Source organism: Hippoglossus stenolepis, chromosome 12, assembly GCF_022539355.2.
Source record: "Hippoglossus stenolepis isolate QCI-W04-F060 chromosome 12, HSTE1.2, whole genome shotgun sequence".
Taxonomy (NCBI): domain Eukaryota; kingdom Metazoa; phylum Chordata; class Actinopteri; order Pleuronectiformes; family Pleuronectidae; genus Hippoglossus; species Hippoglossus stenolepis.
The window spans coordinates 10,208,010-10,223,712 of NC_061494.1; the positions used below are offsets into that span (position 1 = coordinate 10,208,010).

General features: G+C 41.6%; 1 protein-coding gene across 1 annotated transcript; it reads right to left on the bottom strand.

Moving 5' to 3' along the window:
- Nucleotides 1-1,706: 1,706 nt before the first annotated feature.
- Nucleotides 1,707-13,949, bottom strand: LOC118119349 (fibulin-7). The gene is made up of 8 exons (XM_035173238.2): nt 13,655-13,949; nt 12,203-12,365; nt 10,490-10,666; nt 6,864-6,989; nt 6,640-6,777; nt 5,518-5,655; nt 4,952-5,090; nt 1,707-3,350 (listed from the first exon to the last, which is right to left on the bottom strand). Exons 1-8 carry the CDS (start codon nt 13,730-13,732, stop codon nt 2,978-2,980), a joined length of 1,332 nt encoding a protein of 443 aa, XP_035029129.1. The 5' UTR covers nt 13,733-13,949; the 3' UTR covers nt 1,707-2,977.
- Nucleotides 13,950-15,703: the final 1,754 nt, after the last annotated feature.

Below are 15,703 nucleotides of genomic sequence, written 5' to 3' on the forward strand. Positions count from 1 at the left end.
TTTTGGGTACTGATTTCTATAAGTGTGTGTAATTTAGTGCAGCTTGATTGAGTTTAAGGGGATTGTTGGGCCGTGGCTGAGGTATGTTCTCTACTGAGGGCCATCCTTGTTATGTATACTTCTGTCTAACCTGGAAGTAACACTATGGTCAAATGATATTTGTCATCGTTGTAGTGAAGATTACAGGCCACTTCAAAAAGTCAAGAGAGACAAACGCAAAGGGACGTGCATTCTGCTTTCCTGTTCCTCTCACATATTTCTGGACCTCCTCCAAACATTTATCCCACATGAAAGTTGATCCACAGACGACCTCTCTCCTCTCCGGCATAATAAAAGTGGAGCTGAATTCCTCCACTGTGCCTTTTCATTCTGCGCTAACCCACCCGCAAAACAACACACGTGCCTCTTTAACGTTTTGATGGCGATCCATAAAGTGAAAACATTTCTGCTGTTTCACTTTCACAAAGGATTTACGGTTGGTGCATGAATGGGCAATTTTAAGGGATGTTTCAGAAGGCTACTGCATTGACTGTAGCTCGACATTTTACTGCCCTTGGAATTTCAAGAATTTTTGATGAGGAGATTGTTTTCATCCTTTTTTTTGTGAAAAAATGTGCAGGAGCTTTAAAGTCCAGCTACAAATACACAGTAAAGCCCTGCAGCTAAAAACCAGACTTTCTCATGTACCAAACTTTTACTGGATTTGTGCCCATTTCATGCAAGAACTTCCCCGTTGACATTTAAAAAAGCCCAGGGTGCCTTTCATAAACAGAAGCAATTGTGTAAAAACAAATGATAAGCTCCATAAAGCTGGAGTTACTTTGCTGTATTTTTGAATGTGCCTGCGTTTATGTATGATGATGATGCTCTGAAGTCACCTCGAGCATGAAGAGGAAGAGCAGACAGAGAAGGAAAGTCATCGTGTTTCTGTGACCACACTGTGCTGGCTTCACCTCAAGGCTCCCACTGTATATTTTCATCATTACCCTCCACCAAATGGCTTGTGTTATGTAGCTCAGCGCTCTCCAATCGTCGCTGGCAACATCCCTCAGCCAGAGAATGGATGAAACATGTGAACATCAAACGGCCTGAGCGAAAAGCTTGAAACAAAGGCTGCAATGTGAGCACTCCTGGTCCGGTTACTGAAGGAAATTAGGTCCTGCCATTAAGGCACGATGTCACTTTCAAAGCAGTGCGTGCCGTCGCGGCATGTGTTTTGATTCTCACCATCCACTCCCTCACCGAAAGCATGAAGCTCCTCTGGCCTCCTTTTATTGCAACGTAAACCCCTGGATGGAGCCGGCCGAGGAGCGAGGGAAGCTGAGAGAACACATGTGGTGAGCATTAGTCTCTTCTTTCTGTAACAAATAGACACACTGAGATATGTTTTCGAAATGTGACATCTCGTTCCTTGTGTTCAATTCAAACAGGAATACTGAGAGGCTCCTTTTGTTGCCATGTGTTCACTGTGAACCATTGGCTCAGAGTCATCGTATGAAAAACACATTTCTTCCTGTTTTAACCTTTTATCCACTCATTCAGAGAACTGTTCATCGCCATCCAACATTCATATATCAGCTATGTGTTGGTTTGCGTTTCGCTCCTTAAAATTCGCTCTCAGTGGATGTAAAATGAGAACAAGCACCGACACGAGAACATTTACTAGCACACTGTTCAACATCAAGTGAGGTAGTTTTAACAAATGCTGAAAAGTTGGACTGGCTTTATTTGTTTTTTTTTGCAGAGACAATTAAAATTCCAGATAAATTATGTAGTGCGCCGGCAAGCTCGCTAAATCATCTATGAATTAGAATATGAGAATATGAGACTATTTCTGGGTAACATACAGAGTAATATTATATTATGGAGGTTTTTTCTTATCTTTTTTCAAGAGCTTTTGGACAGGACTAATGGATTTCATGCTTAGATTTTGTTATGCTTTCACTCAAAACCCTGCGCTTGCACTCAAATATGCGCTGCTTTGCTCAAACTACGCCCTTGTACTCAGATGTTGTTTTGTTGCTTTGACAGACTTTCTTCGCTTGAGCTTCAGTTGTTATTCTCATGCTGCCTCTGTGCGTGAACGAAACCAAAAAACTACTTTGCAAAAATCAATTTCAAGTGCAGAAGAAAGAATCCACGAGCAGAGGAGAAATCCGAGACGATTATGTTCACAGAAGCAGCTTGAGCGTGAGAAGAAGAGCTGAAGTTGAAGCGCAGGATGTCTGTCCAAGTGCAAGCAAGTGCACAGTTTGAGCACAAGCTGAGGAAATCTAAGCACAAGCAGAGGCTATTTGAGTACAAACGCAGGGTTTTGAGTGAAAGCATTACAACATTTGAACGTGAAATCAATAAGTCCTGCTCTCAAACTGTAAGACCACACTCTTGAATAGAGAATAAAAACCATCGCCCTGGTACAATACTGCGTCTACTGTTTAAAAAAAACAACTCCCATAGTTAAATGACCGGTGCTTTAAATGAAGCAAGCTAGTACAAAAAAAAACAAATATACAGAATATTATAGAAGATAAACATGTGGCATTACAATGTAAAATCCAGCGACAATATTTCCAATAAATTAGAGCCACAGGAGCACTAATGACTTATAGGGATTTATCACCAATAAAGCGAGGGCAGTGCATCAGCCCCAGGGCCGGACCCTGAGCTACTCAGACATGATCTATGATGGACAGAAATACAAACATAAAGCAACAGTAATAGTTCCATCCCTCCCAACACGTTCATTATGCTTTAGCTAGATTTCATGCATTCAGACTCCCTCAGTCAAACATCATAGCTCATCCTGACTAAAGAAGCTTCCATGATGCGTTTCTGCCATATACTGTTACTTTCTCACTCTTTTGGTAATTAGGCCTGCGACTGGCAGCTCATATAAATTCATCTCTGATCGGGGATGAGGAAACGTTTTCTTTCTTCTTCCTCTTCTGTGTCTTGTCTCCCTCCTCAAACCTTGCCCTCAGAAGTTGTTAGGTGAGACCAGAATGTGGACCCTGGCCACGTGCTTGGCCTGAAAGGTGCGGTCGCTGTACTCGGACATGTCCACGTCAATGCTGATCTCCTGCGGCCCGCGCAGCTGCTGGACCAGTATCAGCTCGCCAGTCTGTCTGTCCGAGCGCTGCATGACGAACATGCCCCGGGAGTTTCCGCCCACTATGCCGAATCGCAGGCTGTCTGGGCCTGTGCGCCCAGGGGCGGCCGCGGTCGCCATACGGAAGAGCGTGGCAGGAGTCTGAAGGTTAGAGGGCAGAGGCAGGTAGTGGAAAGACACGGTCTTGGGGGCCAAATGGCAGGAGCGGCTGTCCATGGGGCATGGGTTTCTCTCACACTGACTATAAGACAGAAATACAGCAAATGTTAATGAGGGACCATGACAGGGCATGTTCTCTGTGTGTTTAACAGTTGTCATGTAATGACAGTGTTTCATTGTGACACATACATGCAGCACATATGAGGTCAAGGGCCTGAAGTCTCTAGGCTGTTGTGAGCAGAACATGTTGAAACAACAAGAAAGTTTTGCTAACGTATGAACCCTGCAGGTCACAATCTTACTTCACCTCTCACAGACATATATTTATAAGGTTGTAATTAAAAAAAAATTCCCCTCATGGTGTTTAAATTACTTAAATGTAACTCTTCACCTTACTAATATGTCACCGCCCCTGCTCCTATCTTCCCGCCCTCACAGTGGCACCTGAAGCCGAGGAGCCTTTTCCAGTAAGCCCCACCCACAAGTTGACAGGATTGGTTGGTTAGGTTTGTGACATCACAAACTCCTACTGCTTACCTCAAAATATGTCTTTTATCATATAAAAAGCATAAAGGGGACATGTTGCCATGTTTGAAAACTATCTTTTTACCAGCGGGGGGCTTTCATTTCTTGCAGCTGTAAGTAGCTATTTCATTTGGGTACTGCATTGTGGGACATACCATTAATGAAGTGAATTTGAGTACACAAGCATGAGTATACAGTATGGAATCAGGACACAGCTACTGGCCTTCTCTATTTCCTGCTTTATTCCTTGTTACAAGTGTTTTCCTAAACATTTATCCATTCCCTTAGCTGTTAGAGGAGCAGCATTTCACCACAGTGATGGTTCACTAGAAGAAGACAGAGCTTTGTTTCATGTCTTGCTGAGGGCGATGAAAGATGCAATGACACGGACGTTCTACGTGGTTTTAAAAGAAAAAGAAAATAAATGACGTTGTCTGGTGAAGTTTTGCTGAGTGTGCCTGTTCTATGTCAGGAATCTGTAATTCTGATATAACCACAACTCTTAATTGTCATTATTTCAATTCATTTTAATAACACTGAACTCATGAAAGTATGATCTGGGAACATGGGGACATCTCTACGATGCCACATTATCTAAACCACTTTATTTGGAGGTAAAACTGAAGTGAACCAAAAAAAATGTTAATAGTATATAATTGCACCGTATTACTGTTAATGCACAACTACAGCAAGTACAGTGTGCCAACGTTGAGGCTGGTGGCTAAACTGTGATAAATGTTTACAGCAGTTTTCATCATGGTTTCATTGGCAGCCTTCGATTTCACCCCCAAATGTTTGGTTAACTTGGCCAGTGGTGATGTTGCTGCGTTGCCAGATCTAAGCTGTTACCATGGCGAGTTGAATGTTATTTCAACCAACAAAAAAGATGACCAGAAGTACCAAAATAAGACCCAACTTGTATTAAACCTGGAGAACTTTAAATGCACTTCTTTAATGACAGATTTTTCTCTCCACGTCACCCATTCACATTAAAATGTTGAATATGATTTATATGCAGAGGGTCATGTGAAAGTTAACGAAAATTCTGTGCTGAAGCATGGAAGATGCTTAAGTGTGGAAGATGTGATCCTGGTTTATTCACTGACAGAACAAGCGAGGGAGAAAACAAAAATACCACCCGGTGCTATATCTACTTACAAGGGAGACGTCTTGACGTAGCTGATGTTGCCATGAGAACGGGGACACTCAGGGTTGACGCACTGGAAGCCTCCCCCCATGTTGATACAAGTTGTCCCTCGGCTACAGTTGTGCTGCTGGCTCAAACATTCGTCCACATCTGGAGGACAAAACAGCACAGGCACGTAAGAACAAGGAGCGGGGAGAGAGACTTGCCAGACTGACTCCCTGCTTCCTGGTTACCACAGCGTGAGCAGTGGGTGCTGTGCAATGAGTGTTTATTTTTTTAATTTTTTCTTGTTTAGTCTCCCACAAACGCCTCATGTCCCAAAGATTCTCTCTGCAGGGAGACGGTGAGGTCATTCATTCCACTGGCAAAAGCTCTGTTAGCTTCAGGGGTGCTGATGGAAGCGGTAGCGAGGTTTGCACAGACACCTCTGCAGAAACTAAAAGCTCTGCGGCTACGAGGCTTTTTTCAAGTCTTTTTAATTCGCAGGTATTCCTCTCTGGAGCTGCATGCCCAGTGAGACCTGCAGCCAGGGCCCTTCTGAATGAGCCTTTGTGCTCTGCTGCCCCTTGTCACTCACCCTCGCAGCTCCGCCCATCTGCGAGCAACTTGTAGCCGCTGGGGCAAGAGCAGCGGTACGAGCCGGGAACGTTCACGCACTCGTGGACGCAGAGCTTGCCTCCTTGGTCTAGCCGGTATACTTCACACTCATTCACATCTGTCAAGGAACAGAAGCAGAAATTCATGTACATGTCCACCTTTAAAATGTAATCACATGCCGTAGAAGTAACTTGGGATATTGGTAAGGATCTGTAAAGACAAAAGGTACGTTTACTCCATCTTTTTGCATTTTCATCATCTTGCACATAAACACATTTGTTGCAGCTGCATGAAAAGTCTCATTTCAAAATCTTACTCAACCAATTACATCTTAAAAATAGCGCAACTGTGACCTAAATGCTAATCAGCCTGTGACCTCTCGAGAGGATTATTTTGTTTGTCACAGACTGGCTCTACAGATTACTACCCATTTGTAACAACATTAATCACTAGAGGAGTGAAAGATTCACGTATTCAGGGATCATCTCAGCATCCAAGTCCCAATAACCTATCTGCTATCTGTCCAGCTCTGCAAGATGACCGTTCAAAGTCCATAGTATCTTTATTGTCCCTTTCAGGGAATCTGATTTGAAGCCAGGATCAAACAAACGGACACAAACCACAAACTGTAATTGGTTGACAACCGACAGAAACAACAGGACATGTAGTTTACAGAGTGGTTCAGAGACTCTATAATGCACCAGTAAAATTAATATCTCAACTATCTGCAAATGAGCAATTTGTGCAATAAACAATGCACAGACTACAGTTAAAGCTATCTGCCGTTTACCAAATGGCAACAGGGACGAAGGAAACCTTATATCACCTGGTTCTGGTAACACCATGAGACGGCGACCTGAGGGTAACAGTTCAAACTGTGACCTATCGTGGCTCTACATGACTGAAGTAGCCTTAATCAACACATGCTTGTTGTATAGCTCTGTGAACTGGGCTTGACTCCTCCCTGAGATCTTACTTGCTACTTTGGTGAAGCTACTGACTCTGTTTTTTTTGACAAAAGTCAAATTCCCGTACCAAGCAGCAATGCAGAACATCAGTCTCCGTGCAGGGATCAAATAAATACGACAGCATTTCAGCTCACCCTGACAGATGCTGTTTTCAGAGGTGCCGCTCATGTGAAAGCCTGCGTCGCAGCTGCAGTGTTGGGCTCGGTTCACTTGGGCGCAGCGAGGTCTGCGGCTGAACGCAGGGTCATTCATGACGCTCCACTCCGGTGGTGCTGCATCAGGGGAAGACATATGCCGCTCAAAATAGACATTGTCAACATGTACATTAGCAGATCTCAGTATGGACTGTAGCACTGACCTGTCTGGGTCTGGTGCTGGCAGTGGGAGCCGCTCCAGTTCTGAGGGCAGGTGCATTTGTACTGGTTCACACCTTCCACACAGGTACCTCCGCTTTGGCAGGGGTTACTTGCACACTCGCTTATGTCTGTGGGCATAGATGGAGATTAACTTCTAACCTGCAGCTTCTTCAACACCTCCAGTGAGTTTCGATCTGAAACCCATGTTCTCATTTTTGTCATCATACGGATGCATATGTGGCCCATAGTGTTTCAGCTGATTAAATCTGGTGCTGCTTTAAACGCACAAAAAGTAAAAATATCAACAATATATAAATTTATATTATCTTTAACTTTCAATGACTTTTTTTGAACCAACTAAAGTCCTGATCATAAAAACCTAATATTTATTCATTTATTTACAATATTTTAACCATTTAAATGCCAGTTTTTAAAAAAGTAATTCCACTTTTTATATAAAAAAACCCCTACAAAAATGAAATATTTTCCATACATTCAGTTACATGGTAATTTCTTTTCGAGGGTTAATACAGCCTGGCATATGTCACTAATTCCCAACAACATTTACTTTTATGCATTTACATTTTTTTGTGCCACAATTAAAAAACTCTACCCTCTCAGCACCTTTATGGACAAAAGTGTCCACTCCCTAAAACTGCTACAAATCATTATATATATATATTAATATTCTTTTCACTTTTAATGACTTAATTTTACTAACCAACATCAGTCCTGGTCATGGATACAAAATATTCAATTATTTACATTATTTTAACCCTTTAAAATACCAGTTTGTTTACATAAGTTTTTATATCATTTTTTCTTTTTTAAATAAAGGATTTTCCATATACTAAATGATGATGGGATGTCCTATTCATCATTGACATAAAGAAAAGCGATGGCAAGATAAGATCCTGTTTGAAAGAATATGAACGGATATGAATATGAAGAATTTGCTTCAGGTTTCACTAAAAAACAGTGTGACACTTTAAAAAAAAATACAGGAGGTGGAAAAAAAGTGAAGGAGCCTCTAAGTCTTTCCTGTGAGCCATCCATCCATCCATAGAGCGGGAATGAGTCCATGCATCCAGTTTTGATAAATGATACTTCAGAATGAGAGGCTGCTACTGTCATTATGGGCACAGCATGTCAACAGTAAGTCAGTGATGCCCTTTTATTTGTTCCATTTGTGGAAAAGTAGCGGCTCGATTCAAAGAATCAGAAGGGTATCATTATTAAAGTGTAATTCAATAGAATCCATCTGCAGCTTCAAAGTAAAAGTTGTTGGTGTTTATGGATTCATACTGTATAGTTCACTTTATACAGTTTTAAGAAAAGCAAGGAAGTAGTTGTTTTGAAGATGTGAAGACTTTTTCCCTTTCTGTGCTGTCGACACCTTCTCAATAATGTCTAACTTTATTTATACTTTGTTACAAGCTTTATATGACCTCCACCTCAACAAGTACAAAGTGGTATAACTGTAAATGCCTTTGGCACAGTAGTGTTGGAAATGACCAGTGCAGCAATGTAAGAGGTAGATACTTATATATACGTAGTACACACAGTGTAAATTGTAGTTCCATTCATTCAACCACTTATATTAGGTTTGATAACTTATCTGTAGCCGAGGAGGTTATGGTTACATCTTAGTTTGTTTAGGTCAAAACACAAACACTACAGGATGGATTACCATGAAACTTGGTGGAAGGGTGAAGTACTGGTCAGGGAACCACCCAATAACTTTTGGTTTGGTTCTAGATCAGGGAACGAATCCATGATTTTTTTTTTGTCTTTCTTTAACATTGTGAAATAGGATGTTTTTCAACATCTTTATTGATTTCTCACAGAATTATGTGTAAATCTAATTTAGGGAATGAATGGGAATATTTTAATGTCGATCCATAAGTGTATACTATTACATTACTATTGCAAGATTTCTCCATCTTAACATGTGCAAATTTACATAGCTATAAATGCTTTTAGCTTTACAGCTAAGAGCACAGTAAAGTTGGAAATGACAGCATATAAGAGTTGTAACAATACAGAATACATACATGTACAGTGTAAAGTGTAGATCCATCCATTAATCCACTAATAGGTTTAATGACTTATCTGGCATGTAGATAATTAATCATCAAACAGTGGTCAACAGAGATTATACTGAGTAAAATATACTCTTTTCTGAATACAGAAATACTACAAACTGCAAACTGCTGGCAGTAACAGACGGTAAATGGATAAATTGTCCAAGTGGATAAAAAGAACGTCATGCCTCATGATCTTTGTTCCTGTCGTCAGGACACAGAGTTGTGCAGATGTTCTCTGCTGCTCTTTGAGCTGCAGCACTGAAGACATACGATACTGGATGACAACCAATCCCTTTAATATTTATTTGGCTTCCTCAGGGGCCACCCCAGAGCCATAAGACGAAAAAACCCACTTCACTCCGCTGAATATTTTTAGACTCTTCTTAACTTTTAAGGGTTTCACACTCTGTCAATGCTGCTCTTTCGACATGACTAAATATAGACCTCTGATTCCAGGGCTGAAAAACATGAACAGGGATAATACTGTGCAGAGTGGAACCTTCTCATGTTAGTTTAACCATGAATGTCAATAAACATATGTGCAAATGTTAAACTGAGTGTGCCACTTGGAATTTTTTGGAAGAGCGCAATCGGAGCAGGCTGAAGGGGCTATCAATAGCGTGCCTAGCATACTTGTGTGCTATCAGACCATGGTGTGGGTATAATGTCTGGACCAAATCCCGTCCAGTGGGACCGCTGTCACAGAGCCAGGGGAAACATGAGCAAGAGAGGGAGGGCGTTATCTTACAGTAACTGTTCATGAGGAGGACAAACCTGGAGGGGAGAGCAGCCCTCGGTGGAATGCAGTACAGGTGTTTTTCTGTGTTCAGAGACATCTAATGCCATTTTAACGAGGGCTTCATTCAGTATGCTGAGGAGCTCCAGCCCCTCTGAAGAATGGCTCTTTTCTTTGCTTGTTATCTGTGTGTGTGTGTGTGTGTGTGTGTGTGTGTGTGTGTGTGTGTGTGTGTGTGTGTGTGTGTGTGTGTGTGTGTGGGTTCATGTGTGTACTTGTACAAATATCTTTGTGAGACCATTTTGAGGCTTAACCTTACGGAGTGAGGACATTTTGGCCGGCCCTCGTGTTCTGACCCACTTAGGACTTGCTTTTCGGGCTAGTATTTGGTATAGGTCAGGGTTAGGGTAAGGGTTAAGGATTAGTAGCTGTGGGATGGTTCGGGTTAGGGTAAGGGGGTTCACTATGCCAATGAGTGTCCTCACTAAGAAAGAAGTACACAATTTGTGTGTGTGTGTCCAGATATGACTCATGTTGTGGGGACCATAATCTGTTTACATAGTCACATTAAGGGGATTTGTCCTTCTTATGGAGTCCCCATAACGTTAATCATTACATTTTAAGGTGTTAAAGTTAAGGTAAGGTAAGGTAAGGTAAGGTATGGTAAGGTTTAAGTTTAAGTTTAAGTTTTGGTTTAGGTTAGGTTATATAATGCTAGTAAAAAGCTCCTAAACATGGGATGAAGAAATTAGGATTTTAATAGGCCCGTGATTTCTGTATGTTGCTAAACAAATAATAAACTCACCTTTACAGATGGCACTGATGCCGGTCCAGGTGCCGTTGTCCCGGCAAGCACGTGTGGCTGAGCCGACGAGGTGGTAGCCCTGAGAACAAGTGAAATGGACCTCGTGTCCGACAAAGTACTTTGAGCCAAACTTGGTTCCGTGAGCTGGGGCCTCCAGGGAGGGGCAGGTGGTGGAAGCTGTGGGAGAGAGCACGAGAGGGAGGCTGGTCACATGTGGAGTGAGCCTCCCGACATCCTCTGGCATTCCCTGCCTGGGGATATACACATGTCACTGAGCAGTCAGCGGAGAGCCTTCATGGGAAGGTAGGCTCCAAACGCCTCATTTGCAGTCAGTTAGCAGAGAAACGGCCATTCCTGTGAGTCAGAGTTACACCACGCTGGAGCCAGATGCTATGCTGAACGTTTGCAATATATATATATGTATATATATATATATACATATATATATAATGTAATCACATTACATAACAGTGTGGATGGATTACATTTCTGACTTTCATGAACCATTCACTCTTCTTCCAACTTGGAGGATTGTGAGAAATTGTTTCCTATTCTATCAACCTCAAGTGAAAACACTACATTTCAGATACTATATTATAGGTTCTGCATTGCCAGACCTCGATGTTGTCCAGCTCATATTTATTATTGCAGTACGACAGCCAACTTTGACTCATTGAGGCCATTTCTGACCAATTTTTGTGTCAGATGTTTTTCAGACAAATGTGAACAAAATGGCAGAGCTCAGGGAACACGTGGAATCGGTGTCTGTTACGGCAATAAATGCATCATATTATAACAATAACCAAATCCAAATACTTTTGAATTTGATCCTGATCTGAGGCCGTGCAATGATTTTTACTCGTCTTTTCATTTTCCTGGGCCTTTATTGCTGCGAATGTATCAGCCTCCCACTGTCTTGCCAAGTGCTCTCCACAGAGTTATGGACTGGACTGGTCCATCACTAACAAATTGGCTTCATGCTTGTCCGCTGCCAAACAACACAATTCCACAAATCCACTTCCCCCTGTCGAGTGTACGCAGCTCTGTAACTGAGATGGCCTCGTGCAGTTTTGATGAATCTGTAATCCCATAATACGAGAAGCCATATCTGGCTCTCTGCTGTCACTGGTTGACAGGGGGGGAAAAAACAAGTTTGAAGATCAAACAATCGAATGTTCCTAAAAATGCTGTGAATGTGATATTTTGAAACCACTTAACTACTGAAGGAAACCTCAGTCATGAATCTTTATTCTGAACAGGATGTAAATTAAATAACTGCTCATTGGAAGGGTCCTTTTTGTGAAGCTAATGCATAAAATATTCCAAAACAACACAGGTTAAATGATGATCTACTTAAAGTTTTACAGCCAGCCTCCTACTGTGTGTGAGACTTATTCTGTTCGATGAATCATGCATATCTTTAGATAGATAGATAGATAGATAGATCAGAAATCTGATTAATGTTTTTATTTATATCTTAGCAAACTGTATGACGCAGACGTTTTTAAAATGAGGAAGACAATTTAATAGTTTCCGTTTTGCTTGTTATGTATGAAATACTATAGTGAACTATATGACCATCCCTGCACAGCTCACTGTGAAAAACACCTGTGGTTTTTCTACAATGTCAAGTCAATAGTCTGCTCTGAAAAAGGCCTCTATTATTGATGACATTGATTACGACGTGTGTTTGATACCAGTTTATTAACTCACCGCCTGACTGGTCTGCTTGAGGCAACTTGGACACAGAGTTCTGCAGCGTCGCCAGCTTCGACTTCATGATCCTGAGGCCCTCGTTGAATCGCATCTCCTGACCTTTCAGGAACTTCTCCATCTGACGGAGCACCCCGACCACCTGGTGCTTATCCATGCACGTCTGTGAACACAGCGCGAGCAACCGTGAGCAGCGTCAGGGAGCTGCAGGAGAGTCCTGGCAAAATGTGACTACATGCAACCACTTTCCAACAAGTAAAACAAGCACAGAAATAAAAGGTTGCCTCTGTTAAATGGTCATAAAATATATTTTAAAAAAACACGAGTGGTCAATAAACATTAATGTGCAGCTGTGGAACATGATGTCATTGAAACTAAATCCCTCTTATTAGTAGGCACATGGTCGTTAAGGTTACAAAATGTTTTCCTTGATATTAACCGACCTTATGTAAGTCTGACAAGGCATATTAGTGACATGTTTTTATTGTGCTCACATGACACGCTTACTCACCATGATTTATTTTACTGAAATCGACTTGGACCTCATTGCACTCACTTTTGAGATATTCAAGGCCTCCCATCTCTTCTTCCATCTCTTTCCACTTTCCAGTTCTAGACACAGCTGGACAAAAGCTGCCTGGCAGATGTCGGAGGGACAAAGTGTTGTTCCTCTGTATATTTTTGCGTGGTGGCAGGAAGGCATACGCTCAGTGGATAATCCTGCGAGCGGGCAGACTCCAAACAGCATGGGTGCCACTGGCAGTTATAGTTGAGGGGGGGAAGCTTGTCAAGCCGATGCAAAGTTCTTCAGAGAAAGTGCCTCTAATCCTTTCAGCAGGGTTTATTAATCACATGCTCATTGGAACAATTTTCTCTGTGAAGGCATACCTTAAATTCCCGAACAGGCATTCTGAGGGTAACGACCAATTTCGATGCATTAAAATTCACATTGTGCACATAGCGTGGACCTGTGCAGGAGCTCAGATAGTGCTCTGCCCCAGGCAAAGGGAAAATGCCACCAGCTGACAAGACATGAAAGGATTCAAATCCAGATGCAGCAATGTTTTTTCTTCATGGACAAGGTTTTAAGTAATTTCTCAAGTAGAAACTGTGAACTGTGATCCCAAACCATGCAAAACATAAAAGGTCCCATTACACAATGATAACAGATTGGAGCTGGATAAAGAAAGAAAAAAGAAGAATGTGTTGCGTGTTGTGGTGAGTCTTTGTGGATAATATGATTAACATATTAAAATGAAATACTTCTCAAAAAGGCCTGATATTAATATTCCCAGAGGTTGGTCAGATTATAAGATTTGATGTGGTCACATTCACTTCATTTGAGCCAGTTTTTCAGGCTCCAGATGTTCCTGGACAAGTGTCAAAGCTGGACAAGTGAATGACAAGATGTTTGTACTTAAACTTGTGTAAAGTAAACTGGACTACTCTTACCTGGACTGCAGCATGACCACTCTGGATCACTGTCAAACACAGCAGCAGGAGACACCTGCGTCGAAAAGACAACTCCATCTCTCAAAAGTCCAGTTTACAATTCACTGCTGATGTTCTCCAAGATTTAACAGGCTTCTCTCTTTATGAGGCTTTGATGAAAATCCAAAGGAACAGTTGTAGGATGAGGTCCTGTGTGGAAGACGCTCATCAGGTGTCAGAGGGAGATGCGCTCTGGTGCGTGGAGCTGCGCGCTTGGAGAGTTCAGCCTCTGCGCTCTGCACACCACCACCAAAGTTTCCTCCTGCAGCAAGAATCCCTCCCACCGAGATGGACCCAAACACTGTAAAGCGTTTCTTTATACATGTCTCGGCTGCTGAAGAGGAAAGTGCCACACAATGCAAAGTCCCACAATCTGCATCTGGCAAAATACACGACAAAGCCACATTAGATTTTATTACAGGGCCATTAAGGATTAAGATTACTTGTTTTCTCGTCCTTGAAAACTCGAATGAATATAAATGTCTTCGTGTCAACATGTGTCGCCTATAACAACCAACCTATCTATCTGTGATACAGCTGCACAGTTCACTGTATTCACTGATACAATGTTTTGCAGACTTGATAGAGGAAGAACAATTTACAGCCTTCTCCATTGATTTAACATACAACACTGCTGGACATGCATTATGATGATTGGCACGTTACCGTTGCGCAAGCTCACTATAGGCGAGTCTTTTACGGTTTTTAATGTGTGGTACTGCAGCGACACCTGCTGGCACCTGACGGGAGGACAGCGACTGAGAAGAGGAGGAAGAGGAGGAGGATGAGGAGGATGAGGTGGAGAATGGTCTCTATGATACGAAAGACCAGACTGGCCTGTGGAACTCAGACTGTTTAGTATATTCAAAAACTTTATTAATCCAAAGTAATTCTCCAGAGTTACAATAGCAAAGTATTATATAATAGTATAACAGTACAAAGGTATATAGTATAATATATGTAATAGTATAAAAATATCAAGTGTAATGAGGAGTAAGTTACAAACGTTTAAAAATAACAGAACAGAAATGGAAATGACAAATGAGAAGTTTCTATTGCCCATGATAATTACCGGTTATTGCACATGATATTAATAATAATGTACATGATATAATAAAGGAAGTAATCCGCATTTTTAAGGGTGAATAAGCTGCTTTCAGTATAAAGACAGAGGCACATCCAACATCTTATTTTAGGTTCAAGTTTTATGTTTAAATCAATTGTTTTAAACAGTTTTTACCTTGGTCTAATGTTCACATGGCCACACACTCCTGACCTCTGTGACCCTCTGCAGAAACACTCACACACTGCTGTAGTGTGGTTGTTTACCTGTGTGTCCAGATGTGTTCTCTTACTCCACTGCAGCTCATTGAAGCTGTCTCTGTACCTCAAAGAGAGGGGGAACCCTGCCACCTTCTGGACAGACACCACAGATGCTGCAGCTTGTCTCTTATCCACCTGTTTAGTGTGTTTGTATCTCCTGTGCCACAATGATCCTGTGATTGGGCTCACTCCACAAATGGAGGAGAGCCTGGCTCCTGGTGGAGTAGTGTATACAACACACACACAGATACAAACAAACACACATGAGTTTACACAACTACGAGCCTGTCTCCAAACACACCTTTTCTCTAATTTGATTTCTGTAGCAATTATACTTTACGCATATTCAAAAGCAAGTACGTACTTAATTATTTTTACTCAAGAAGAAAAGTGGTACTTTTTCTTTTACTCGGATAAATTTGTGTCTATTTATTTGTATGTAAAATGTTTGAGTACCTACTCGACCACTGGCAGCAGTCAGGGTGGAGCACAGTCATATTATACTCCACATGTGCCTCTTATTGTGAAAACTCATCTATTTATATATATATATTTACAAATTTGACACTACACTCTACAAATATTTTTTGTATCCATGGAATAATTTGTGTCTATTCTCTGTATTTCTATCTCGTTTTATTTTCTATGCTGTTGCATATTGTAAACCTTCACATGTTCTCTTGTCTT

Coding starts and splice junctions, on each gene's coding strand:
- LOC118119349 (XM_035173238.2), bottom strand. CDS start 13,732: ATGGAGTTGTCTTTTCGACGCAGGTGTCTCCTGCTGCTGTGTTTGACA. Junction 12,366..13,654: donor GTGGTCATGCTGCAGTCCAG/GTAAGAGTAGTC, acceptor CTGTGTTCACAG/ACGTGCATGGATAAGCACCA. Junction 5,656..6,639: donor TGAAAACAGCATCTGTCAGG/GTGAGCTGAAAT, acceptor GTTCCTTGACAG/ATGTGAATGAGTGTGAAGTA.